At 37.2% G+C, this 26180-nt stretch overlaps 1 protein-coding gene across 2 annotated transcripts in view; it reads right to left on the reverse strand.

Annotated features, from left to right (window-relative positions):
• Positions 1 to 608: 608 nt before the first annotated feature.
• The window catches only part of MLYCD (malonyl-CoA decarboxylase), a 44941-nt gene continuing 19369 nt past the window's right edge, over positions 609 to 26180 (reverse strand). For both annotated transcript variants that reach the window (XM_084644778.1, XM_084644779.1), the window contains exons 3-5: positions 24910 to 25066; positions 24046 to 24195; positions 609 to 1407 (exon numbers count right to left, since the gene is read on the reverse strand). In XM_084644778.1, the coding sequence (XP_084500904.1) occupies positions 874 to 1407; positions 24046 to 24195; positions 24910 to 25066 (841 nt within the window). In that variant the 3' untranslated portion in view covers positions 609 to 873. The remainder of the gene's footprint in view (positions 1408 to 24045; positions 24196 to 24909; positions 25067 to 26180) is intronic.

Genomic DNA, 26180 nt, shown 5'->3' on the forward strand with positions numbered 1-26180 from the left:
ACCAAACCTGGCTGTTTACTATTAAAAAAGCTTCTTACCAATTTCTAAAATGCCCAATATAATTTATGGAGATTTAATATATATCCAAAAGCTTCATAATTAAGTCCTATAAGCAACAGACTCTCTTCTCTTATTCAGAACCACTGATTTTACTTATTAAACTGTAAATTTGAGCTATAGCAATCTGCAGATACACTGTTACACATACCTACAGCCTTGAGAAAAAGCCACGGAAATACAAGGTATCTTGTTGCTCGATCAGAGCAATGATTCAGTGTTGGCACTTTGTACTGTACTTTGAAAGAGCAAAAGAATGGCCAAATCAAGAGGTTTTACCAAAAAATGTCAGGAATAAAGATGAAGACGACCTTAGTGAAGAAATGCTGCAGATTGCTCTTCTGCTTATACAAATTTGAACAAAAAGTTGTCTTCGCCCATTGCTTTTATCTAGTTATTTGGATATTAATCTATTTAATATATTAGCATACTGAGGAGTTCCTCTGTGCTTTTAAAGATGTACCTTAAAACAACTATACTGATCCTGAGAACGACAACAGGGGCAGAGAACAGTCCACACAAGTTACCACTGGCTTGTAACCTTACTGAGATGAGTTTACACAGCCTTTAATACACACTTCCAGCTCATCTGAACATAAAGTATGGCAATAATTCAACCAGGCTTTGAGTATCTGGCAATGCAAGTAAAGAAAGTTATAGTAATTTTGGCAGACTATGTAATTTTTCATCCTGCTGTGACTAACAACAGAGCTCACTTTTTTATTACAAACATTCCCTTTTCAATAAGGACACCCCAAAATATCATACCCCTTCATTCAAATGAGAAATGTTTGCTCTTAAAATCTTGCTGTATATTTAAAGTTTGCTATTTTGTTGAAATTGAGACACCAAGGAAAGAACCTGTTCTGAGGCTTTGATGTGCTTTGTCCCAAGGTATCCTGCACTGATACTGGCTGTGTCCTCTAAGAAATACCGATAGTTTACCATCATGCCACATGAAGCAGTGATCCCACGGGGGCTTGTGTCTGCCATCCAGTTTATCCGCCACAGCACAGCACCATTCTGAAGATGAAAGTTTGCTACTGGATTAAGGGCATATCCACGGTGTTTCTCTCCGTACAGGTACCAAGCACAGAGCCTCATAAATGGTGAATGCAATGCTTTGACCAATTTTTCTGATCTCACCCATTCGTTGTTAGTTAAGAGCCTCTTTAGCTTTTCAGCAGCAGGGTCACCTGTGATCTCAGAGATTTCTTTGCATTCTGCATCTGTAAATAGTTCATTTCTCCCCTGTTCCTTTGTTTGTGAGGACAGAAGTCCAATGAGCCACTTGGTGAATCCTGGGATAGGTGACAGACTAGAAAACACTTTGATCTGAGGAAATTCCCCCTGTAGACCAAAAGAAAAAAAAATAAAAAATCAAGCACAATAATTGCTTTTTTAAATAAATGAGAACTCTGACTCAATAAGAACTCTCACCAACAACTGTTCAGGACAATTTACTGTCAGTAGGGACAAATGGTTTTGAGAAAAGATTATTTTCTTTAGCCAAAAGTATGATTTACTACACTAGCTACTGGTGTGTGCAAATACCATATAAAATCACCTCTGTCAATAACAGATTAGTTTCAGGTAAGTGTTTGCCATTCTGTTAATATTTTTCCTTTACAACTGATAATTATAATCTACACAGTAAACCTCATCTAGGTCTATAGGTATGTGTGTTGTGCCCATCAACATAGTACTGTGCCCATTAACAATCCTACCCAGAGGAGTAAGGTGAAAGGATTTGGCCATTTTATGACTTTCCTGCATTTTTATTATAATTTTCCCCTCTTTTGATGTGAAGAAATGTATGGGTAATTAGGGAGGGATGGAGGGAAGGAGGGAATGAGGCTTAGGCTAAATTTCTATAATAAACTCAGGAGGCTTCTTCCGATTAGATACAAAAGGCAGTGTGTCTTGTTTAGGTTTTTAGTCTTGACATCAGTAGCCCTTTTAGATGAACTAGTGCCACTTACGCAAGGATTTTTCTGAATCCAGCGTTTACTGAAGTCTGAGAAGAGATTATGTACCATTGGAAGCTACTTTTCGTACTATCCATGTGAACTGCAAACTCTAAGATAAAATTTTATGTTGAGAATAACACAGTTGATCCCATCAATCAACATTTATAGAATCAGCTGAAGTATCTCTTAGGTACTAACAGACACATGAACAGAAACCATTCCCTTTGGTAATTATGACAAAAATGAATGCTGGTATTGAGGTGCACTGATATCAGCACTAGCTGGAACCACCAAATTCACAGTCATTTGGATTTAACACATCAGGAATTAACTTGGATATCAAACCTGATGGGTGAAGGAGGGAGGAAGAAGCCAAAGTACAACAACGCAGAGTGCTTTTTAAAATTACTTTTCACACTGAGAGGGAGGAGGTTTCAGACATTTATAGACTTTATAATAACATCTTAACGTCAACATAAAATTGCCTTCACAATACATTTTTCTATTTTGAGTATTTTCTAGATCATCATTAAAAAATCATCTTCATTCAGATGCTATCTTAAACTGACAAATGCTAACGGCAATCATGCTGCTAAGGCACTGCACAGCAAATTTATCCTGTAAATTCTAAAATACAACAGTGCCCTATCAAGTGTCAGACACAAACATTGGAAGAAGAGCCCTTTTAAACTCCTGGATTTCCAAATGTAGGACTCAATCCTCTGAGCCTCTGTGGATGCCCAAAGAAGTGAAAAAGGCTCTGATGGGATCCAGCCATATAAAACAGCTTTCAGGACTAGAGTCTAAGAAACCTGAAATATGAAACACACACACAAACCCCCAAAATGTATGTCTACACAATTTAATATTCTTAAAAACAATACAAATTCTGCAAGAATAAAGGAATCTAGTGTTTGGTTAAAATATTATGCTGTTCACCAAGAGATCAAGATCAAAATACAGTTCTATATCCACTAGTCCTGTTAAAAAAGCATACTTGATACCCAATATAATATGGAGTCTGATTTTCAAAAATTACCCACACCTAATCTGTTTGTCAATTACTTTAAATACATACAATAGTCAGCATTTGTGCAAAGAGCTTTCAAGTCAAAATGTGTAAGTGGCTATTTGTGCAAGCCAATACCCAATATGCATGCAAAATGACATGACAGCACCCCCTCAGGGAGCTTGGTCTGGCAGGGCAGTCAGTCAGCTGCTCCTGCCCGAGTCCTTATCGTAGCCCCATTCTTGGGCTATAAAGTATGTTAGTCTCAGTCCTATTGGGGTGTTCAGATTTCCCATTACACCTGCAGGGGTTAGCTAGTCCTGGTTGTCAGGGTGTCTAGAAACCCCTTGGGGTCTTAAGACTCTGAGGGATGGAGAGGGAAACCCAGGTGTACCCATGCCACTGGGTTGCAGCTCAGGGCCCTTAAACTAGAGAGGCGATATCAAGACTCAACAACTCATTTTGCTGTGCCTTGAGTTCTTTCCTACCTCCCTTGGTTCCATAGACTTCCCCAGCCTGTAGATCTGGTTATCCCTTTGCTGGGGTTGTCTCCCCACCAGCTTGCTGGCAGTACCTTCCTTCTCCAGTTTTCTTTCTCCGGGGAAACTGTCCTGCCCCCTCTGCTTCTCAGCTCTTATTCTCCCAGCTGCTGTGAAGTTGCTAATTGGCACTGACAGGTGGTTACTGCATTAACTCCTTTGTCACCAGGCCACCATGGGGTCCACAAACCTCATCACATATACGCATCTGTACATACTACAAACTGAATTTGAATGTAACTCAAAATAGATTCCCCCGCACCAAACATTTAGAAGCTTGTCTCCTGCTAAAAAAAAGTCTTAAACAAAACAAAACTCACACTTCGGCCTAATGCGACAGATATCCTCTGCCAAACATTGCAATCCAGCAACTGAGGTAGTATATTTATTAGTCAGCGGGAAACATAAAGCATGCTATTCATAATGTTAGAATGTCCTGACCAGTCATTATTTAATACTATCTGTTAGAGAAAGATCCTATTAGTGAGAAACACAAATGTTCACTCTGCAAAAGTTTGAGAAAAACGCCAAATATTTGTTAGCCAACAGAAGTAATTATTTGCCTCCTACTTTTTTAATGGTATTGCAGCAGTGCCACCAAACCAATGCCTCAAAAAAGTCACCGTACTGGCAGCTCTACAATGAAAAATAAATCAGGGATACCAATACCATCCCTGTAATTCTAATTCAGCTTTCCACTAAAAGCACTGCAGGACTGCTTAATGCTGCAGATAAATAGTTAGTGTATTCTAGAAATTTAGCCAAGTTACAGAAATATAGAAAACAATTGAAAACCTGTATACATCTGAACACTGAACAACACTTCTTCTTGTAGCTATAGCAACAAGTTTAAAAACATTGGTGAAAAATATAATTCTACGGTACAATTTACTAAAATACATGACTTACATTGTTTACTAATTATATTGTTTACTAATTGCTACAGTAAAGATTCATACCATAAACTGATCTCCCATGACTGACACTCCTAGAATCATCTCTCTCTTCCTATCAAATCCCACACAATTCAATTTAAAGCAAGAATGAGATTGCCAAAGAACTCAAGTCACATAGACAATACAATACAGCACTGGTAGAATGAAGGCTGTGGAGCACTGAGCAGCATCACTATGTACACACAATTTTAATTTAGATATGGTATAAATTTTAGTTTGGACTGTCAAAGGAGCCCAAAAGGAATGGAAAATCAATGGAAAATGGGAGCCTAAATTCCTTTCAAAATCTTTGCTATATTCTCTAGGTGCCTGGGAGCTAGCAAACTGTTTCACAGATTCTAAGAACTTGAAAACATGGGGGCTCTGAAGAATCTCAACAAAAGCAGAATGGACAGTGAGCAGTGATCAAGTTATAGAAACCAGTGACCCTTCAGGATAAAGTCTAGGGACACATCTCTGGTTAAGGGTACACAAAGAACATCATATACAAAAAGATTAAAAAAAAAATCACAGAAGTGTGTAGGCAGTGAGCCTCAACTTTGATGCAAAAATTAAGTTATTTTAATATATTCTGAAATGTTAGGTTGTTACAAACTTGCTTGTGCCTTTATTAAATTTGAAGAATTTCTTACAAATACTTTTATACATATGATATTGGAGAATAATAGTGTATGTATTTAGTTTTTCCTTCTTGTTTTATTAAATTTCTTTAAATGCTTACAAATAGCATAAGCTTCTTTGGAATACTACCTGCTTAATACTACTGCCATATAAATAGTAAGATGTCTTATGGACACATATAGCATCAAATAACCTTGCTATCACTGTTTACTGATGAAACCAGTGACCCTTCAGGATACCTCTCTGGTTAAGGGTACACAAAGAACATCAGATAAAAAAAAAAAAAGATTAACAAGATCACGGAAGTTTGTAGGCAGTAAGCCTCAACTTATATATGTATGTTTTTAATTGGGCAATTAATTATCTGGCAATTTCCCTATCAAACTCAGAAATACAAGTACCCTCTCCAAAGATTTTCAAGAAGGAACAGAATCTTCTGTGTAGACTATTTAAGCTAAAAAGGCTCTTTAAGAATCATGTAAGTTTTAAAAAGGCAATTTTGAGAACTTGACTTTTTGTACAAATACATTTGTACTTATTTGAAATAGAATTTCAAGTCCTACTAAACCCTAATAAAACTACAAGAATAGCTCAGAAAATGGGCTAAATACAAGAGTTAAAACTCTAACCTAAGATGTTCTGACAGCTCCCTCCACAAGAACAAAGACAGTTATTACAGATTGCATATTCATGTTCTAAAGATGATACCAGGACCACCTCACTAATGTCTTCAATCACAGAATGGGTGACAGCAGTGAATATTCAATTTGAAGAACGCCCTAAAAGAGGTGTGTCTTGAACCTCTAGTCAAACTATGAAAGAATACATTTTTTCTGAATTAAGCAAGTAACATGAATTTTGCTCCCATCTGTTGACTTCAATGGCAAATCACACTCATCTCCTCTCATCCTGTTAATATCATCTCTTTAGAGCACACAAACAGCAGAATGACAACAAAGAACAAAGACGACCCCATACAGCATTAGGAAGGAACAACCTTCCAGTACAGCACTGCTTCTGGAACACAATGAGATCACTAAGATTTCAACATCAAGGGTGAAAGATTGCCAATGCACTAGATTTAATGTTTTCTTGTAATGATTTTAAATGGGATATTGAAACGCTATTCTACTTTATGATAGTAATGGATTCTCCTGTTAAAACACCAAATTGGTTTAGATTATATATTTCCAGAGGGGAGACATATGCTAACCTGGATAAACAGAAAGCAGCATTGGATTTAATATGAATATTAGAATTCTTAATATGCCTGTCTCAAGAGAGCTCCTTGAATGACTTCTCTCAAGTAATCTAATTTAAACACCTTCTTTGCTTTCACAAGACTTAGTTAAGATCACTCAGTTTTGCCCATTTATAAACTCTTTACGTCATCTTTAATAAACTAAAAAAGCACTCACCTACCCATAAACAAAAATTTATTTCCCCATCTATAAAACACAACTCACTACTAGTGTTGAATGTGTACTTTGGTCTTAACTTATCTCGATAAAAGTGACCCACCGGGGGCAGGCCCACTCTCAAAGGTATAATCTTGGTTAAAAAATTGCCACAGAGAAACATATACAAGAGATTGTAACTGCAGTAACCACTGTATATATATTTTTTGTTCTGTTTTTAAATTTTTCTTTCTTTCTTTCTTTCTTTAATACAGTCATAAATAATAATAGTGATTATCTTTTTATTTTTAATCGTGGTGTTCCGTAAGCCATGGCAAACAACCCCAGGTGACTCAGATAATGGGAGTCACATCCCTGAATGGATATTAAGAGAAGCAATTTGATTTGGCCTACCATTTCTTGTTTATTGAGACTACAGATTTTAGTAATTTGGGGGATAAAATTAGTTGATGCTCAATATCTTAACACCACTTCTTATCCTACAAGTTAATAAGCATGAAAAATTCAATTGCAAGTTGGGTAAAGGAATTAAAAAGAAGCTATACATGTAGCCTAAAGACAAGTGTCTACCACATTAGCATTAATGAAAAAGTAGCATTAATGAAAGTAACATTCAGCTCATAAGAACAGCCATACTGGGTCAGACCAATGGTCCATCTAGCCCAGGATCCTGTCTTCCAACAGTGGCCAATGCCAGGTGCTTCAGAGGGAATGAACAGAACAAGGAATCATCAAGTGATCCATTCCCTGTTGCCCATTCCCAGCTTCTGGCAAACAGAGGCTAGAGACACCATCCCTGCCCATTCTGGCTAATAGCCATTTCATTCCTGGGTAAGCGGTTTCAATGGTTAATTACCCTCACTGTTAAGAATTTGCACCTTCTGTCTAGTATGAATGTATTTAGCTTCAGATGCCAGCTGTTGAACCTTGTTATATCCTTGTCTGGTAAAAGAGCATTAATAGAAGTTTCTCTTTATGTAGGTACTTAAACTGATCAAGTCACCTTTTTACCTTCTTTTGACTAAAAGTAAGTAGACAGTATCTTGCTATAAGGCATGTTTTCAGGACCTCAAATCATTTTTGTAGCTTTTTCAAAACCCTTTCCACTTTGTCAGCACCCTTTTTGAAATATGGAAACTAGGAATGGATGCTGCATTTCAGTAACAGTCTCACTAACGTCAACTAGAGGAAACAGCATGTCTCCACTTCTCATTGACATTTCTCCCACTAATACCTACAAGTATACACCAGCTGTCTTAGCCACACCCTCACATTGGGTGGTCATTTTCAATGGGTTAGACAAAGACCCACCCCAAATTCTTTTCAGAGTCACTGTTATGTAGGATGATGTCCCCCATCATGTAAGTATGACCTATGTTCTTGGTGCCCAGATGTATGACCTTGCATTTGGCAGGATTCAAATGTGTGTTACTCAAAGGAGCTCAATTATTCAAAACATTTACACAAGTAATATCCACTAACAATAACCAGTTATTGATTTATGAAAAGATAACATTTTACAGAAAATTCTTCAGGTAATATTTACCTTGCAAATAAGCACTGAACTTTAGAGAGAGAGAAAACTCATGGAAGAATCTAGGCAATCTAAATGTGTAATATTTAGTGTAGATATTGATAGAGGTTTACACAAGAGCTACTGACTTATGTGTTTTAGGCTTTGGGCATCTACATACAAGTAAACAGGATGCATTTCCCAGGAAGCTATTGAAAATGATCACCCACAGCTGATCTGTGCTTAGCACCGGAGCTCAGGGAGAACCTCAATGAGTCTCTGATTCTGGGGCTGACAGGCCTACCTCTTGTGTAAGTTAGAGCAGCCCTATACCCAGTTGCCCATAGCTAGAGCCCCTGCGGAGATACAAAATGTGTATCTGCAAACACAGTCTGCCAATATCTGCATCTGCTCCAACAAGTCATTCCAATGTCCTGAGCTCCAGCATTAAGACAACGCATATAAGAAAAATATGTTTACATATAGTAGTATGGGGCTGCTAGTTTCTTGGGCTACTGATGACTCTGTTCATGTTTATTTTCTTGTCAGAAACACTCACACCATCAAGAAGCTGCTGGTGGTGTTGTTTTTGTTTGTTTTTTTCAGAATACTGCAGATCCCATCCTATTATTCGTGAATCATCTGAAACCGCTGCATTCCACACTAGCTGAACAATGAAAGCAACAGTCCAAGGTCACATTTTTCGCCAATGAAAGCAAAGCTTGTGTAGGAAAATAAGTTCTTACCAGGTCACCTTGAACAAATTAAAGTAGTAATTATCAACAACCCAACCAGAAAGTCAAAATCTGCTCCCAACTGTTATGTATTTTAGAAACTGTTAACCTGGGCATCCTGTCTAGTCTCAGTTTGCAGGTATAATATGTCACTGTATCAGCTTTTTACCAGTTCTCTCAAATGCACACCTTGTCGTGGTTATCCATGTCTTTGTCACCTGCAGACGGAATTACCACAATGCATATTCTGTGAAGAATATTTGAAAACTTCAGCTAGCGAGAAATGCATCTGTCCATATGCTTACCTATCTCAAGACATTTTTCACCAGTGCTCTGTAAATTACATTTCAGAGTAGCAGCCGTGTTAGTCTGTATTCGCAAAAAGAAAAGGAGGACTTGTGGCACCTTAGAGACTAACCAATTTATTAGAGCATAAGCTTTCGTGAGCTACAGCTCACTTCCTCAGATGCATCTGAGGAAGTGAGCTGTAGCTCACGAAAGCTTATGCTCTAATAAATTGGTTAGTCTCTAAGGTGCCACAAGTCCTCCTTTTCTTTTTGTAAATTACATTGGTTTTCATTTCTAGGTGCAACACAAGTTTTAACTTAAGCCCTACATGGATTTGTATCACTTGTTCCCAGAGACTACTCACCCTTGGTTATACCTGGAAGCTGAAACTAGACAAAATGCTCGAGTTAACAGTTCCTAGATTTGTACATCAGGAAACTGGTGCTAGAGTACTGTCAATGGAGAGGCTGTTGGAAAACTGTGTACTGAATTGTGCTAGTCATACATATAACCCAACCCATTAATATACTAAACAATGTTAGAGAAATTATTGTCTACATTATAGGAAGACACAAAGGATTTTTTTTTTGTTGTACATGTCTGATGCAGAATTTCAGAATTTAGCTGAAAAATGGTTGTGTAAGCCATGACAACTGGTTTGTGTGCCTTCCTCCGTAAAACCTTGGTCTAGGTAAACAGCAGGTGAAACCATCTCACAAGAGAATTGTTAACTTCAAGTCTCCCTGCAAAACAAGTTAACATGCAAAAACCCAAGGCCACAAAAGCAGACCATTAAGATCAAAAAGAATTTGAAGGTACCAGTGGGGTTGACAGCAAAGAATAGATCACAAAAGTTAGTTTTAGTAAGGTGAGCAAAAATGTATTCATTTGGATGTATTAGGTTAATTATTGTGATTTATGCATACAAATGTTTACTTGGGGTTTAGAATGGATAGGTATGAGGCAAAGTTATGGAACAGGGTATAAAAGACAATGATTGACAACAGGCATGGAAAAGACACAGGGGAAGAACACAGCAGATACCACAGATTTGAAAATAGCTGCCGTGTCCCCAGGAGAGGTAACTTCTCTTGCCTTAGCTGTTTTTGCTTGTATATGTAATTTATAGGTGCTAACAGCACTGTCTTAAAATGTACAAAATAAAGGCTACCAGGAACTGTTAAAGCTAAAGGGGAGTGGATCTCATCTGCCTTCCAACAAGCCCCGATTCTGAAATAGTTTGCCTCCTTGGCTCAGGGTCCAAATCTGTGGATCTTCAGGACACACCCTTGCAGGATCCCAGAGCTTGGGCTCCAGCCTGAACCCAAACATATCTACACACAATTTTTCAACCATAGCCCTGTGAGCCAAACTCAGCAGACGTGGACCAGTGTTTTTAATCCCTGCATAGACATATCTTGAAAGCTTATTTGTCTAGAGTGAGTTTGACTGGGTAGGGAGTATTTTAGCAGACACTGCCTTAATTTATCTTTAATGACTCTATTCTAATTTACATGTGAATCTAATACATTGAGTAAGGTTCATTCTATGAACTGAGATAAATATTGAGACTGGAATGTTTAGTGCAGCATACTTTCTCCCATGACTCCCTTTGTGCGTGGAACAAACCAATCTCTAAAGCCACTGTTCTGATCTCCTATAAATACCTCAGAAACCATCTCTATCTTGATGCCTATGGTAAAATGCCAGCTGATAATGGTTAGGTAGGTTGCTAGTAAGGACAACTAATATTTAAAGATCATTCCAACTGTTAATTGCTCAGTTAGGAACATGTATTCACACATGCTATCACTGTTTGCCTTGCCATCAACTTCATAATCTCCTCTATTTGTTCTAAATTAGACTAACTCTTTTGGGCAGGGGATGTGTCTTGCTATGTGATTACACAGTGCTTGGCGAAGGTGGGGAGGGTGGGTGGGTGGCTCACAGACCTAACTGGGGCTTCTTGGGCTGCAATAATACAAATAGTAGTGAAAATCCATATTTAGAAAAACATCCTTATGGGGGCATATACTTTAAAAAGTGTGTGTGCAGTTGTTTGCACCGGCAAACTGGATAGAGACCTGGTCCTATATGTCCTCACACTTTAGTAAAAAAGCCATGTCTATATTAGGAATGTTTTGCTGGTATAGCTATATCAATATACTGTACTGCCTAAGTGTTCCTATTGTGGAAACAACTTATACGAGCAAAACTGTGCTTTTGCTGATATAGCTTAATCCAGCCAGCTTCCATCCCTGACTGAAATAAGCCATACTAGTAAAAGTGCAGTTTTGAGGTCATAAATGTGTCTATACTAGGGGCTTTTGTTGACACAGTGGTCAGACAGATATCACACCTCTTCATACCCCTGACTGCAATAGCTATGCCAACAGAAGTCTGTAATGTAGACATGGTCTTTGTCAACCTCTAATCAAGAAAATTAGGAGGAAGTTTACCATATGGGCAGGTTATTACCTAATTGCTCACTTTGAGGGTTACTTTGCAACTTCCTCTGAATTGTCTGGTACAAGCCACTGTTGGAGACAGGATACTGGACTACACAAATCAATTCCCATATTCCTATAAATTCAAAAGTCCTTCTAAATAAAGAACTAAATGCAAAGAGTGGTTATAAACATATTTCTAACTCAGTGGCTGTGTCTTTTCTGATTTAATGATATAACTTCATGACAGAATGTTTTGCAGCTTCCCTTATGAAAAATGGCAACAGGGGTTCCATTTTTGAAGTTATACTGGCATTTACAAGCAGATGTGTCACAGTGGGTTAAGTTAAGGCAAAGTCAGAAAAAAAAATGAGTTTTACTGGAGGATGAAAACAAGTTTTAAAAAATTACAATGCCTTGGGAAATCATGAATTGAATAACCTTCTGCTGCTCAAGCAGATGTCCACAAAGGTTAACTCAAAACATGTGAAGGGTTACAGAAATGTATTAAACATTAAGTGTTTAAACTGTAAGGGAAAAAATAGATAAAATATTGCTAAAAAGTTTACTCAGTTCTTTCATAATATTCCCTCTTCCCCCTAATATATTACTGGCAGCAAAATTAAAAGACTTTTTCACCATTCCTAAACTGCATCTTTTAGCACATAGTGGTTGAAAAGATCTGTGTGTTTATTATATAACAAAGTTTGTACACAAGTTTTCCTTCTCTGTACATTACTCCCAAATCTACCTATTTTTCACATAAATAACTTACTGCATGCCATCAGCGTAAGCTATCTTAACATCAACAAAATTCTTGCTGTGCTACACGTCTTAAGATGCTGCCACCAATTCACAGCTGACTCAGCACTGTAATTATATTGTTGGCCCCTTTAAAGTCACTGTGGATAGAACGGTGCTCCAAACAAATGTCTGCACTGAACTCAGGCAGCCTTGGAAAGTCCTTCACTTTTAGCTGACCCAAAATACAGAGCAAACAAATGCAATGAAGGAGTATTATCAGAAAGCTGAGCCCTTCTGCCAAAATTAGGCTGCCAATAATATTGATGATTATATGTTCCTCTTTTGCCCTCGCTGCCACAGCTCTGCAGAAGAGGTTCCATAAGACAAGTGCTTTCAGGCTGTAATGCATTAGATTCCTCTCAACTGGTGCATGTAGCTCAGTTTGGGGGGAGGAGGGGAATAAAACCTACTGTTGTGGGAGTCATACTGAGGTCATGAGCAAGGTAAACCTTAAACACGTATTCAAGTTCACCAAAGAATCACGGAGTAGTATCACTTAGACAACATAATGATAAACACAGTATAAGAACTTAAGACGGAAAGAGGAAGAAAGGGCTCTTCCCCTTCAAATTGTCTAAGTCAATTTGGCTGAAGTCACCTGCCCCTGGTTCAGTCAGAGACTGAAATTACTGAGAGGGTAATCATGTAATCACATTAACTGTTTTTCATTTACAGGATTGTGTATAGTATTTAAAGGATGTAAAATATCTAATGGTGGTTCAAAACAGAGCCTGTCTGGTGTTGCAGAATTTGAGACAGGAAGTTCTCCACGTGGAAAAAAAAAAAATCAGTTCTCCCCTCACATAAAATAAATAAATAATCCCATTTAACAATCTAAGAATCTTTGTCCAAAATCTAACCCATTTCCAGGTGGCTGTACAAAGACTGTAAACAGTGCTATATTTGGTATTTCAGAGTTTCAAGAAATAACATTCTCTCATTAAAAAACTAAGTCTCTCATGTTAAACTAAGTATACTTTGCTACTTATTTGGTGTCAACACAACCGCCTGTAATCAGCACTGAAAAGGGTAATTTCCATACCTGCTTTAACTGAGAGCCAAGTGGCTAATTATCACAATTTACACAAAAATCACTTCCAAAGATATAACATAAGACTTATCCTGACATTAAATTATGCCAGCATCAAGCCAGCATTTCAAAACCTTGCAGGCAAGCCATCAATTTTCCACACCTACAGGAGAAGTCTGTTTCCCCCTTCATATATAAACCTCAACCACTTCCCAACAAAACTACAGATTCATAAAGGTTAGATATCACACTGGAGTACCTAAAACAAATACTAAATACTAAAACATGTCAATTTCTCCCCTAAGAATGCAGAAGCAATGTTAACGTTATGCTAAATTATTACAGCAATGAAAGTGGCTCACACAGTCTCAACGTACTAAATTTTGACACAGCTCTCAATCCTGGCCCACGTACATTTAATTAGGCAGGATTGTGCCCGATCATATAATCCCAATCCAATTGGACACAAATTGCATCCTCCCAGGCAGCATGGGGCCATAAATTCTTGTAGTTTATAGGCACCACAATCACTAATAATGGAGAAGAGCGCTGCTGGGGAGCACGTGTGGGAAGTATGGCAAGGTGGAGTTTAACAAGGACAACAGGTAGAAAGGTATGAGAAAAAACTGTGAGCAATGGAAGGAAGGAACAAGTGGCAAGAGGCAGAAGGAAGAAGAAACAGCCAGAAAGAGGGAGAAGGAAGAGAGTAAGAGACATTACAAGACAAAGGAAGGACAGCAGAGAACCTAAGAGAGATACCTCTTCTCAGAGACAAACAACACTGGCTCTAATAACCTTCTATGCCCCATCTCCTTCTTGCCACCAACCTACCCAAATCACATAACAGAAAGGGGAGAAATGATGTGAGTGGAGAAGAGGGGCCACAGAACTCATCATACAAAAAGTAAAATAAAATGAGAGCGTAGCCCTTCATTTTAAATGCTGTCAAGTTCCACAAATTCCAGCGCTGCGCCCTTCTCCACCTATTAGTTATGCAGACATGTTAGCAACAGTTTGTCTCTTATTAACGCTGCTTAAAGGGCCTTTGATTAAACATCATCCTTCCCCTCAATATCTTGCAGAGTTAAATTAGGAAAATCAGGGTCTTTGTTAGGTATCTACATGCAAGGGGTCTTCAGCAGTCCTAGCTGACATGCGGTTGACATAAAAAAATCCTACCGCACACAAAGGAGTTTTTCTTACCAAAAATGTTCTGAAGCTGAAACAACGATGTTCAATTAAATAATGTCTATATGCTTACAGAAAGATTTTCTGAAATGTTATATTTTTTCTTATCCTTTCAGTAGACATACTGATCCTTTGTGCACCTGGGTGTTTATGTTGTCAGCATATCTTTATCCACTAAAGTAAACGAAGCTATGCTTTGATCTTAAACAAGAAATGTTGCTGAAAATTCAGTAATCAAAAGCTTTTTCTTGTCCTGAGTCCCCTCCATTATTTTCATTGAATATAGCCAATGTAACAGGCTGAGCCTCTGATTTTGTAAGACTGGAGACACAATACATCTGTTTAAAAACAAGTGATCTTAATTTACAAGAACTGGTTGGAATTAGCCTGTTTGAAGTTGGTTAGAAATCACAGACTGATTAGTGGGGTGCCATTCATTCAGACCGAGTTTCAGAACAAAAACCGGATTTATGATACCACCTTATTTTGATTGCTATGATTCAAAAAAAATTATTTTTTTAATATAAATGCTACTGGTATCCTGCTGAGTAAGCCCCTTTCTCTCCCTTCCCCCCATCCCTGTGGCAAATTACCATATTTCATACTGAAAATTAAATCTTTTCAGGATATAGTGTGCTATATGAGAGAAACATTCATAAAATATAATCGCTAGTAAACTGTGATCATTAAGTTGCTAGTTTATTGATTTAAAGCGTGTATTCATCCCAGCAAAGACAATATGCACCTAGAAATGTCATTACTATGACATTTTAAATATTTATTATTCCTTCACCTGCAGCTTTAATTTCCTTTAGGAAGCTAGTATATTTTGTTTCTGCAGCTGAGAGAAGAAGGAAACCATGACTGGTATGAATGCACTTTTGGCACCACAGAAAAGAGAACGGACAAGTGGATTGATCATTTTTGTTTTTCCAACATTATTGGATAAGGACCTATATATTCTTTACTTTAATGAGTCAAAAGGCTTCCATTTATAAGAGTCTGGCCTAACTGTAGTTCCGTATTACCTAGAGCTCCAATCAAGGCAGAGGATCCAGTTGTGCTAGGCATTGAATAAAGAAAAACTAAACTCTCTGCCCCAGACAGATGCAATACACAAAAAAAGGGAGAGGTGCAAGGTAACAGTAGAACAGTTATGCATAACTAAGAAGGCCAACGGGACAAATGTGAACACGACATTGCACTGAAACATTGTGATGAAACATTATGTTCTATTTTAGTGTCAGCAGTATGTTGCATAGATCCTTTTGTTATTTTAAAAAAAAACAAAACAAAACAAAACAGTTGACATCCTGAAAATGAGGTTTGCAGGACTGCTTCTTCACCCTGAAAATGTGAGACAGTCCCAGAAATACTTGGATGGGTGGAAACTATTGCTGTGTAGTTTTAAACACTATGCAACTCCCGGAGAACACAGCAACAAATGATACTCACAGTATTTCTAGTGGGTTCCTACAGGAATTAGTTCTTGGACCTATGCTATTTAATATTTTTATCAATGACCTGGAAGAGGACATAAAGTCATCCCTGATAAAGTCTGCAGATGACCCAAAAATTGGGGGAATGGTAAATAATGAATAGGACACGTCACTGATACAGAGAGATTTGGATCGCTTGGTAAGCTGGGCACAAGCAAACAATATGCATTTCAATATGGCTAAATGTAAATACAGCTGTCTAGGAACAAAGAACATAGGCCATACTTACAGGATGAGGAACTCTATCCTGAGAACCAGTGACTGAAAAATATTTGGGCATTGTGGTGGATAATTGGCTGAACATGAGCTCTTGGTGAGACACTGTGGCCAAGAGTCTAATCAGGTCCTTGGAGGCATGAACAGGGGATTCTTGAATAGGAGGAAAGAGATTATTATACCTCTGCACTTGGCATTGGTGAGACTGCTGCTGGAATACTGTGTCCAGCTCTGGTATCTACAATACAAGAATGATGTTGACAAATTGGAGAGGGCTCAAAGAAGAGTCATGAAAATCACTAAAGGATTACAAATATGCCTTATAGTGATTGAGCTTCTTGAATCTATTTAGCTTAAAAAAAGAGAAGGTTTAGGGGTCTCTTGATTACAGTCTATAAATATCTATACATGGGGAACATATATTTAATAATGGGCTCTTCAGTTTAGCAGAGAAAACATAACCCAGTACAATGGCTGGAAGTTGAAGCAAGTCATATTCAGACAGGAAATAAGGCATACATTTTTAACAGTAAAGGTAATTAACCACTGGCACAATTTGCTAAGTGTCGTGGTGGATTCTCCATCACTGGCATTTTTAATGACTGGTTGTTTTTCTAAAAGACACGCTCTAGCAATAATTTTGGAGAAGCTCTGTGGCCTTTGTTGTATTGAGGAGGTCAGACTACATGATCACAATGGTCCCCTCTGGTGCTGGAATCTATTAATCTTGCTTGCCTACAGAATTTTACAGGATTCTTGTGACAGTTTCCGGTATTGTAAGATCAACATCATCTGCAACTATTTAAAACTTGAAAAGAAATCATTAAGAATGGTAGTTCTTTAAGTGTTTAAACATTCCTTCTTAAAGTTTGGCTGTAGAGGTGTTATGTGAGGAGATAGAAAAGTGCGAAGCAAAGTTTCATGATCCAATTAAAGTCTGCAAGTCAACTAGTATCTTGGCACTGTAGAAAAATAGAATAGCTAGAACCCAAACAAGGAAGAGTTGTTCTTACAAAAAGACAGACAGAAAGGAGTCAGACGTGGGATAAAAAGTGGCTTTTCATAGATTCATAGAGTTTAAGGCCAGAAGGTACTATTAGATCATCCTACATATCACAGGTCATGACATTTCAGCCACTTACCCCTGTATTGAGCCCAATAACTTATGTTTTCTCCAAACATACCTTCCAGAAAGGTATCCAGTCTTGAAAGACTTCAAGAAATGGAGAATCTAACCAATTTCCTTAATTGTTTCTTCCAACGGTTAATCACCCCCACTGTTAAAAGAGCATGCCTAATGTCTCATTTTAATTTGTCTGACTTCAGCTTTCAGACATTGGTTCCCTTTGATACCAGTTATTTGTGAAATGGTTTTCATTCAAAACCATGGAGACAAACCAAAATACTGTTCTGAGATGGAGAAAGTGAGATGCCTTTTTGTAGACAAGGAGAATATTTCACTACAATAGAAAAGAAGTGGCTACGGCAGAGAAACAAAACACTCTCCTTCTAGAGCTTCACACATAGTAAGAATATCCCCATTGTGTAGGAAACGAGGTTAACACAACACATCATATATTGTTATTGATTGCCTACGTGGCTAGAATAAGGTACAATGAGGCAAGGCACCAGAAGAATGGGGAAACAAGGGTGGTTGTCCGTGAATCTGAAATTTCAGGAAATCAATGAACCTGCTGCATCATTCGTTTTTACTTTATTTAATGCAAAAAAGCTGAAAGAGGACAACATACAAATTATAATAGCATATCATCTCTTTGCAGCTACACGCTGTTCCGTTACATGGCAACTCTGCCAAAATTAGGTCACTTTTCTTACAAACAGCACAATTATGTAGGCGTACCAGGCATCTCATTTATGTAATTTAATACTCTTCCTGGTAAAGTACGTTGAAAGACTAACTGTATATATATTACAGTGAGACAAAATTAGGAATGTAAACAATTAATTTTTCAGTACATTAATTCCAAACTTCTTGTGTAAATCTCCATCAGAATCATGCTTTCTCAAGTAATGCTGCATAGCATAGCAGCATGTGGCATTTTAATGATAGGCAAAGGAGGCCATCGTTCCAACCTCTATCAGAGAAGGTAACACTTCCAACAAACTCAGAATCAACTAATGTTAATCATGTTACGTGCAATGATAGAAGAATCTGTCATGATATAATAAGAATATCTAGGATAGTAAATTTTCAGCACACTGACCCTTGGTAGTGTGGATTGCTAAATAGTGTTTTAGCACCTACATTATTCCACATCTACACAAATGACCAGTCAAGCTACCCTGGCACAAGATACTTTATCTACACAGATAATCTGTACATCACCACAAAGCCCAAGGAGTTTGGCATATTAGACAGTACTCTGGTGAACACCCTAGACAAGTACTATGCAGCCAACCGTCTGTAAACCCAGCAAAGATGCAAGACAGTGCATTCCATCTCAAAAAACAAGTAGCCAAATGTGAACTCAATGGCAGCTGGCTTGGGACAAAACTTACTCATTCCATAAATCCTATATATCTTGGTGTTACTCTCAACCGCACACTCTCCTTTAGAGATCACATTGAGAAAACTAAAGCCAAGGTTAGCAGATGAAACAACATTCTCAGGAAGCCGGCTCCCAATAGTCAAACACCTACCATCCAATGCAGGTCAGCTCTGGACTACATGGTATTGACTTCAATGACTCCGCACTGGAGTTGCCCAGTCTAGAGATGCGATGATCAAGTCAGGCTACATCACTGGCCCCAATACCTGTAACTGCGGCAGAGAGCCTCAAAATATGAAGCATCTCCTGTGATGCCAGCTGTTGAGCACACATGCTCTTCCAGTGACCTGGTGGACTGCAATGACCAGGCAATCACATGTGCACAGATGTGATGGGAAGCAGTATTGGGACACTACATAAGATTTGAATTACTCACATGAATCTGTCAAATTCTCAGTGGTTTTCCTACAACACTTTATTTGTTTAAATAATGTAGTTTCCAGCATCACCAAAAATTTTAAGCACTGCCTGACCAGACTTTTAGAAGAACACGCATTCTATAAACAGGTGAAATAGTTTCACATTAAACAACATTTGCAGAGGGGAGAATATTTTTGTTTAAACAAATATGGCTTAAACATCTGATCTAGAATGACATAGTCCTGCAACAATGACAAGTGAGGTATACTGAATAATTATTAAATATATTTTCATGCTTCTGTTCTCCACAGAGTGTGACTATTTTAATAAATTCTAATAAATTTATGTTTCACCAATTTATTCCAGAGAAGGGGAGTTTACCAATACTGTAAATGTTACTCAAAAGAAATATGGGTCTCTTTGTAACTTAACTAGCTACAGAGCTGTCCTAAGTGTACTGTAAAATTCCAGAAAAATTTCGTCCATCCCCTCTGGAATATCCATGACTAAGACATTTGTTTCATTTGAATGAATAGCATTTGCTGCCTCTTCATCCAAATCGTTTGGCGAGCTGACACCTTGACTTGTTCTTTGGTCATAAACCTTTCTTTTTAAGCAAATCAGCACCATTTTGACCTTTTGCTATTCATTACATTAAATCTGAATTGTGTATTAGCCAGTGGAGCTGCAACAGACTGAGATGTTTTACATTCGATACAGTGATGCTATACCTGTATTACTTCTTTCTGAAGAAACTTCAATCATTTTCTTCTTGATTCTACTGAAGTTTGTGATTACCCAACCCATGTACAATTTCCTGAATAAAAGACAACAAAGAATAGGTTGCTGGGAAACTTTTTAACTGCTCTTCTGACATACTTAAGCCCGTTTCATCTTTCTAATAATAAAACTTTCTGGGAAATATAAGATGAAATGAAATCCAAGTTTTTCAGTCTGAGGCAATTAAGAACTTTGAATTTCACAAAAATTCCCCCAGAAAAAGAGAAAATATGTTTCATAAATCATTCAGTTCTTAACATTTTGAACAAGCTTTCAACTCAGTTTGTAGTCTGCTGAAAGGTTATTCTTTTATGACATTAGAGCAGATTGAAATATGGTAAAACTGATGGTGACCCCACGTGCCATTTAAATCTAAAAACTACTGAATATGCAAATATCATTTCTCTCTCATACAGCGCGTTTCATAAGTAGATCTCAAAGCACTTTACAAAGAAAAGGAATAAATTGACAAATATTTATGTATTGACAAATATTTGATAAATATTTATGTAACATTCTTCAACACGTATGAATACAATGCATAATCTTAGATGGGTGCTGTGAAGTCTAAAATTAATGTCAAGTTTTTTCCATTGGTAGAATCTCCTTCCTTAGAGGTTTTTAAGGTCAGGCTTGACAAAGCCCTGGCTGGGATGATTTAACTGGGAATTGGTCCTGCTTTAAGCAGGGGGTTGGACTAGATGACCTTCTGGGGTCCCTTCCAACCCTGATATTCTATGATTCTATGATTCATTCTACAGGTTGATTTTCAGTTGCTAATATTCTCCCCCCATCTCTTCATTTTTGGGCTGAAATCAGCCACATCTGTTCTCAGTTTGATTCCCTGTTTGGGTATTTATTCTGTTATTATTTTTTTATGATTAAGCGAAAATGTTTCAGTTGTCTGAAAACCAAGAAGGTGGGAAAAAAAATACAATTCACACAACCCCCTACATTATAAAAAATAAATAGTGGCCTTTTTCACTGTACTAGTATTTCCACAGTGGTGGATACCAGAATCTATAAAGACCTTGCTTCAAGAAATATGTCATTGTACTTATTCCATAATGCAAATCCACCAAAAGTATTTCTATTTCCAACACATTGGCAAGAATTCATTTGTAACTTAACTAGCTACAGAGCTGCCCTAAGTGCACTGTAAAATTCCAGAAAAATTTCTCCAGAATTATTTCTCTTGCATAGTTCAAACATGAAGATTTGGGGGTTTTTTTGAGAAATGTGTTCCTTCTGCTCACTTATTTTGTTTTTCCATCAAATATATTTCCCTATTACATCTGACCTAAAAACTAGTCACAGAACACGCCAAGAGTAACAGAAAACCGCTCATAGCCATCCATCACAAGAGCTTTTACAAATTATGATTACATAATCAAAATCATCAGTACACTGATATATAAAAGCACAGAGACTGTATTCCAAAATAAACACATTGTTCGGAAACCCTATGTACAGACGATCAATTTGTTCCTAAAATTTTCCAAATTCCAATACACAGTTAAAATATAGCTCCAGTATTCTGCCAAATGCTCAGCTATCAGGTTCTCACTAATTTTTACATTTAAACATTTTCAAGATGGCAACATTCAGAACATGGTCATTTCCTTAGGAAATTAAAAGTTACAGAGGCTTGAAATTAAGTGATTTGGAATTAATCAAATATAGTGGAGTGTAAACAAACAAATAATAGTACATATTTTCTCATATCGTCATTATACTCTCTTTGTTTATTCTCCCCAAGGATTATTTTTTAAAATCAAGGCATGAGAATAATATTACTGCCTAACTATCTATGGGAATGACACCCAGCAAGTAGAGCAAAACACAGTAATTTAGTTTGGCACTTAACATGAGCAAGCTAAACTTTTAATGAGACAACTTCCTAAATGCCTGTCTAAAGCCAAAATTAAAATGTTTAATGCCCAGAATGCTTGGATTTTGAATTTCACTATGTAACAACACTATGAATCCCAATTTAGGACACTAAAGGATTTCTAACTTTGTAGGGTCTAATTCTCAAAGTTGCTGAGAATCTTCAGCTGTCATTAAAATCAAGCGAGAACACCACTTTGCATGACTCGGTTATAACACTGTATGTAAATTTCACTCCCCATCTTTTCCAGATACTCTTGTGATTAAGTTCTTTAGTCTCTACATCTACAAAAAGATCATTACAGTGAAAAAGAGGCCTATTTGCCTCTCTCAGGCATTAAACAGCCTACTTCTGTTTTCAACAAGTGCGAGTAAGATAGGGCCCTACATTTAAATTGATAGATTTGCACTGACTTTTCAGTACCATCTTGGAAAAAGCAAACGTGACTGCATTTTTAATATTTTATTTTGTTGACTAAAATGTTACTTTTTAAGAAGTTGACAACCTAAGTGTCTGACCTAACACCAAGCTCATACAGAAGTTAATCCTGTAACAGAAAACCAAATTTTTCCAGAACTCACAACAACAGATTCTGGGCAATCCCTGGGAACATAAGTGCCTGAGCCCATGTCAAGATTGCTTAAATATTAACTTAATAAAATGAGAAGTCAGGATTTTCTAATGCCTCTCTCAGTAAGAGTATTGTTTCATACTAAACATTTCTTATACTATTAATGCTTTCACTATATTTTATCTACCTTGCTTATAGTTCAAAGCAATTGTTTAGTGCAATACTAAGGATTAATGCATTATTCTTTTCTTTAAATTCTTTACAAAACTAACTGACACATTGAAGTTCAACTACTTCATGATGTATATGTTTCTGATTAAAACAGGACAGTCAGAATATATGCATTTCTGATAGCCCCAATTTATGTCAGGACTTATGTATCTGTGTGTATATGCTCCAATACCCTATCTCACTAAACTGAAAATGTTAATTCAGCTTAATTGGAAGAACAGATCCTCCAACAGTTATTCCTAACAGCTACAAGAAAAATAAACTCTTCTCCAAGAGTCTAGAATGGTGGATGTGTTTGTTACAATAGGTAAAATAGCAGACACACACAGACATTTTATTTACAATTACAACGCAACTGATAGCCCAAATGCAGTAGTGTTTTCACATACTATTTCTAAATTCTTATACAATCCATACTCCACATCAATTATTTGGGTGCACAATAGAGTGCTATTCTCTTATTATAATTAGAGGTGGTTGGGAAATTTTAAAAAGGGAAGATTTCTGCGCACACGCACACACACACACTCACATACTCACACTCACTCCATTTTTTGATCAGCTCTAATTAGAATAGGAGACATGTTGATCAGTTAGTTGTTCACCTTGCAGTGAAATGTTAGTAACAATGCAAAGAAATTGCCAATGATAGATAAATAGTTGCAATTACTTTAATATGGACCTAGACTTATCTGCAATATTCCATTCCACAGTTCTCTGTACTATACCAAAATACTACATTCTGCACCAATGTAGAAGTTAAATTATCTGTACTAAGAGTTCAACTTCAACAGTTTAAAACAATCAGTAAATAAAAGACATTTTTAGGAAGAAGGAGGAGGAAAAGGAGTTGTACCCTGAACTTGGACCACAAGAGGTCTTATATTACACCTTCTATATCAGCTCCTAAGCCCTTCTAACCTCATTATTTTTAAAATCTGAGCCTCAAACATCTAACTTATTAGTTTCCAAAAACAAAGAAGAGGTGTGTGTGTGTCTCTCTCTCTATATATATAATATCAATGACAAAACATACTATAATGCACTGAGAAAAAAATCTGCATTCAGATAAGAAAAATCCCTTCTAACTAGGTCAGCTAAGAGGTATTTTGCTAAAGAAAGCTACCAAACAAGTCCCATATTTTTTAAAAAACAGAAAATCAAAAAGCCAATATTAAAGTTTAGTGCCGATTTACTAAATACAGATGGGAAAAAGATTTTTCAGCCCTCGGAAGGTCAAAGGCTTAATGGGAATCCATGGCAGCTCTACATCTTGAGCAATGAGGCACAGTGACTACCGAAAAAAAGGACTCTGGCAGAACAATACCCCGAAGTGTAATTTACCACACCTACCTGTAATTCTTTAACAACTCGTTTGATGAGGTGAGTCCCCAGTTCTACACCCTGAAGTCCCTGCTGCGTCAAACTGATTGAATAGAAAATGGCTGTAGTAATTTTGTTCATATCTTCTGTTTCTAGAGGGGGAACCTCTTTCACTATGGCCTGTGAAAAAAAATTAGTAAGAGTCACCATCACCACAAGACTTATTTCATTTTACTACTTTTTAATTTATTAAAAACGTTGACAGTTTTTTCCATTCTCTTACTGTATTCAATCTATTGAGACAAAGTCAAACTCTAGCACAGTATAAAAGATATTCCAATCACTACATCCCGCACTCCAAATCCCCCATGGCCATTCCTGTGCCTAGAGCAGCAGGGACATGTTGCCACTTCCAGGGAGCCACCCGGAGCCAGGTAGAGAGCCTGCGCCAACCAGACTTTCAACGAAGACCAGACATTTATAGCCGGTTCATAGAGCTTGCCGGTTGGTGAAGTGCCAGACAACACAGCTTTCACTGTACTTTGAAAGCTAGCTCTCTAACCATAATGGAGGGGGGGGGGGAAGAGACCAACCACCCATTACTGGCAGGTATCATTAACACAACCACCAAAATAGACCTTTCTTCAGTGAACAAAGATTCCTGCCACTTATTCTAAAGACTGTATTACAATTCACATACATCACCTAAATCATTAACTCACTGAGTTATTCTTGAAAAAATAAGAAGTGCCATTAGTAGCACCAAGAACTTAACTTGGATTTTCAAAATGAGAGTTTAACACAGACTTCTGATCCATTCTGAACCAACCTTTTTTAAACAAGCCTATTTAGCAATTTAAACATTGGAGTAGGTATAGAATATGCTGACTGTACCTGGATGCTGCTGGAGATTTCATTGGTTAGTGCTACGTGCAAGACTATCAATGGTTCCCCAGGGATTGCACAGTGGGCAAAAAAGTAGCACCTTCTATATGACCCAACTCGACGCTTCATATCAATCCAGTTTCTGACAGGATGCACTGCTTCAGAACTGAATAGGAGGTTAAAAAAATTAAGATTTTCATCTAAAAAGACAGACTTCACTCAACCCACTGTATCAACCCAATGCTGCTCCCATTAATGTCAATAGCAAAGCTCTTATTGACATCAATAGGGCAGGATCAGGCTATAAATGAAATTCACCCTCTAACTGTAACATAATAGATTTTGTAAAATATATCTCACTTACCACACACTCTCTGTCTGTCTACAGCCTTCTCTGGAACATAAATTCCAGCTTGCAGTTTGTATTTTACATAGGAGATCAGATTAGATCACTATGCCACTGATTCACTGAATGACCTTGGGTATATCACATCCCCTCAGACATCAGTTTCCCCAACAGTACAATAGAGAAAATATTTGATTGCCCTTGTAAAGAACTTTGAAAGCTTTGGATGAAAAGCACTACACATTAAGCGCAAAATGGTTCCTCACAGTATTACCGTCTATCCTGATGGAATGCTATTTTCAAATACAATTTAAAAATCCAACCTCCTCATCCCATCCTATTGCTAATACTTTTGTTGCATGCACACAGAATAGTGTCATTTTTTATAAAAAGGAATCTAGATATTAGTGAAAGGTTTTATAAATTAATATTTCAAAAGGGTTCATGTAAAACACTGAAACAAGAACGTGAAGTCTCTCCTCAACCAGTTTTAGTACTCTATTCAAATCCTTTAATTTATCAATATCCACAGATTAATCACATATAGAATTAAACTAAATAACTTTTATTAAGAAGTTTCTGTAGAACACAAATTCCCTCAGTCATCTTTTTAAATACTCATTGAACAAACTTTAGTCTTAAAATTCTTATGCTCCAGTCTCTAGTTTGGAAGACTTGGATTTCTATCACTTATTTTTGTTTTGCAGACCTAGCTTGTATCACCATTTTACTTTCTTTGTGTTACAAAGAACAGATGAAGTTGCCTACCCTCACAACTCTTTCTTTAGAGATGTTGTTTTCCTAAAGCTTTTCTTAGAGTTCAAAGTATGGCAAAAAAAATTCAGCACAATAAAACTTTGATTCATACATTTCCAATGGAATCAATGCAATTCTGAATACAAGACAGGAAGATACAAATAAATATTGTTGATTG

The sequence above is a fragment of the Lepidochelys olivacea genome (genome assembly GCF_965140295.1).
Source record: "Lepidochelys olivacea isolate rLepOli2 genome assembly, chromosome: 12".
NCBI classification, from domain to species: domain Eukaryota; kingdom Metazoa; phylum Chordata; order Testudines; family Cheloniidae; genus Lepidochelys; species Lepidochelys olivacea.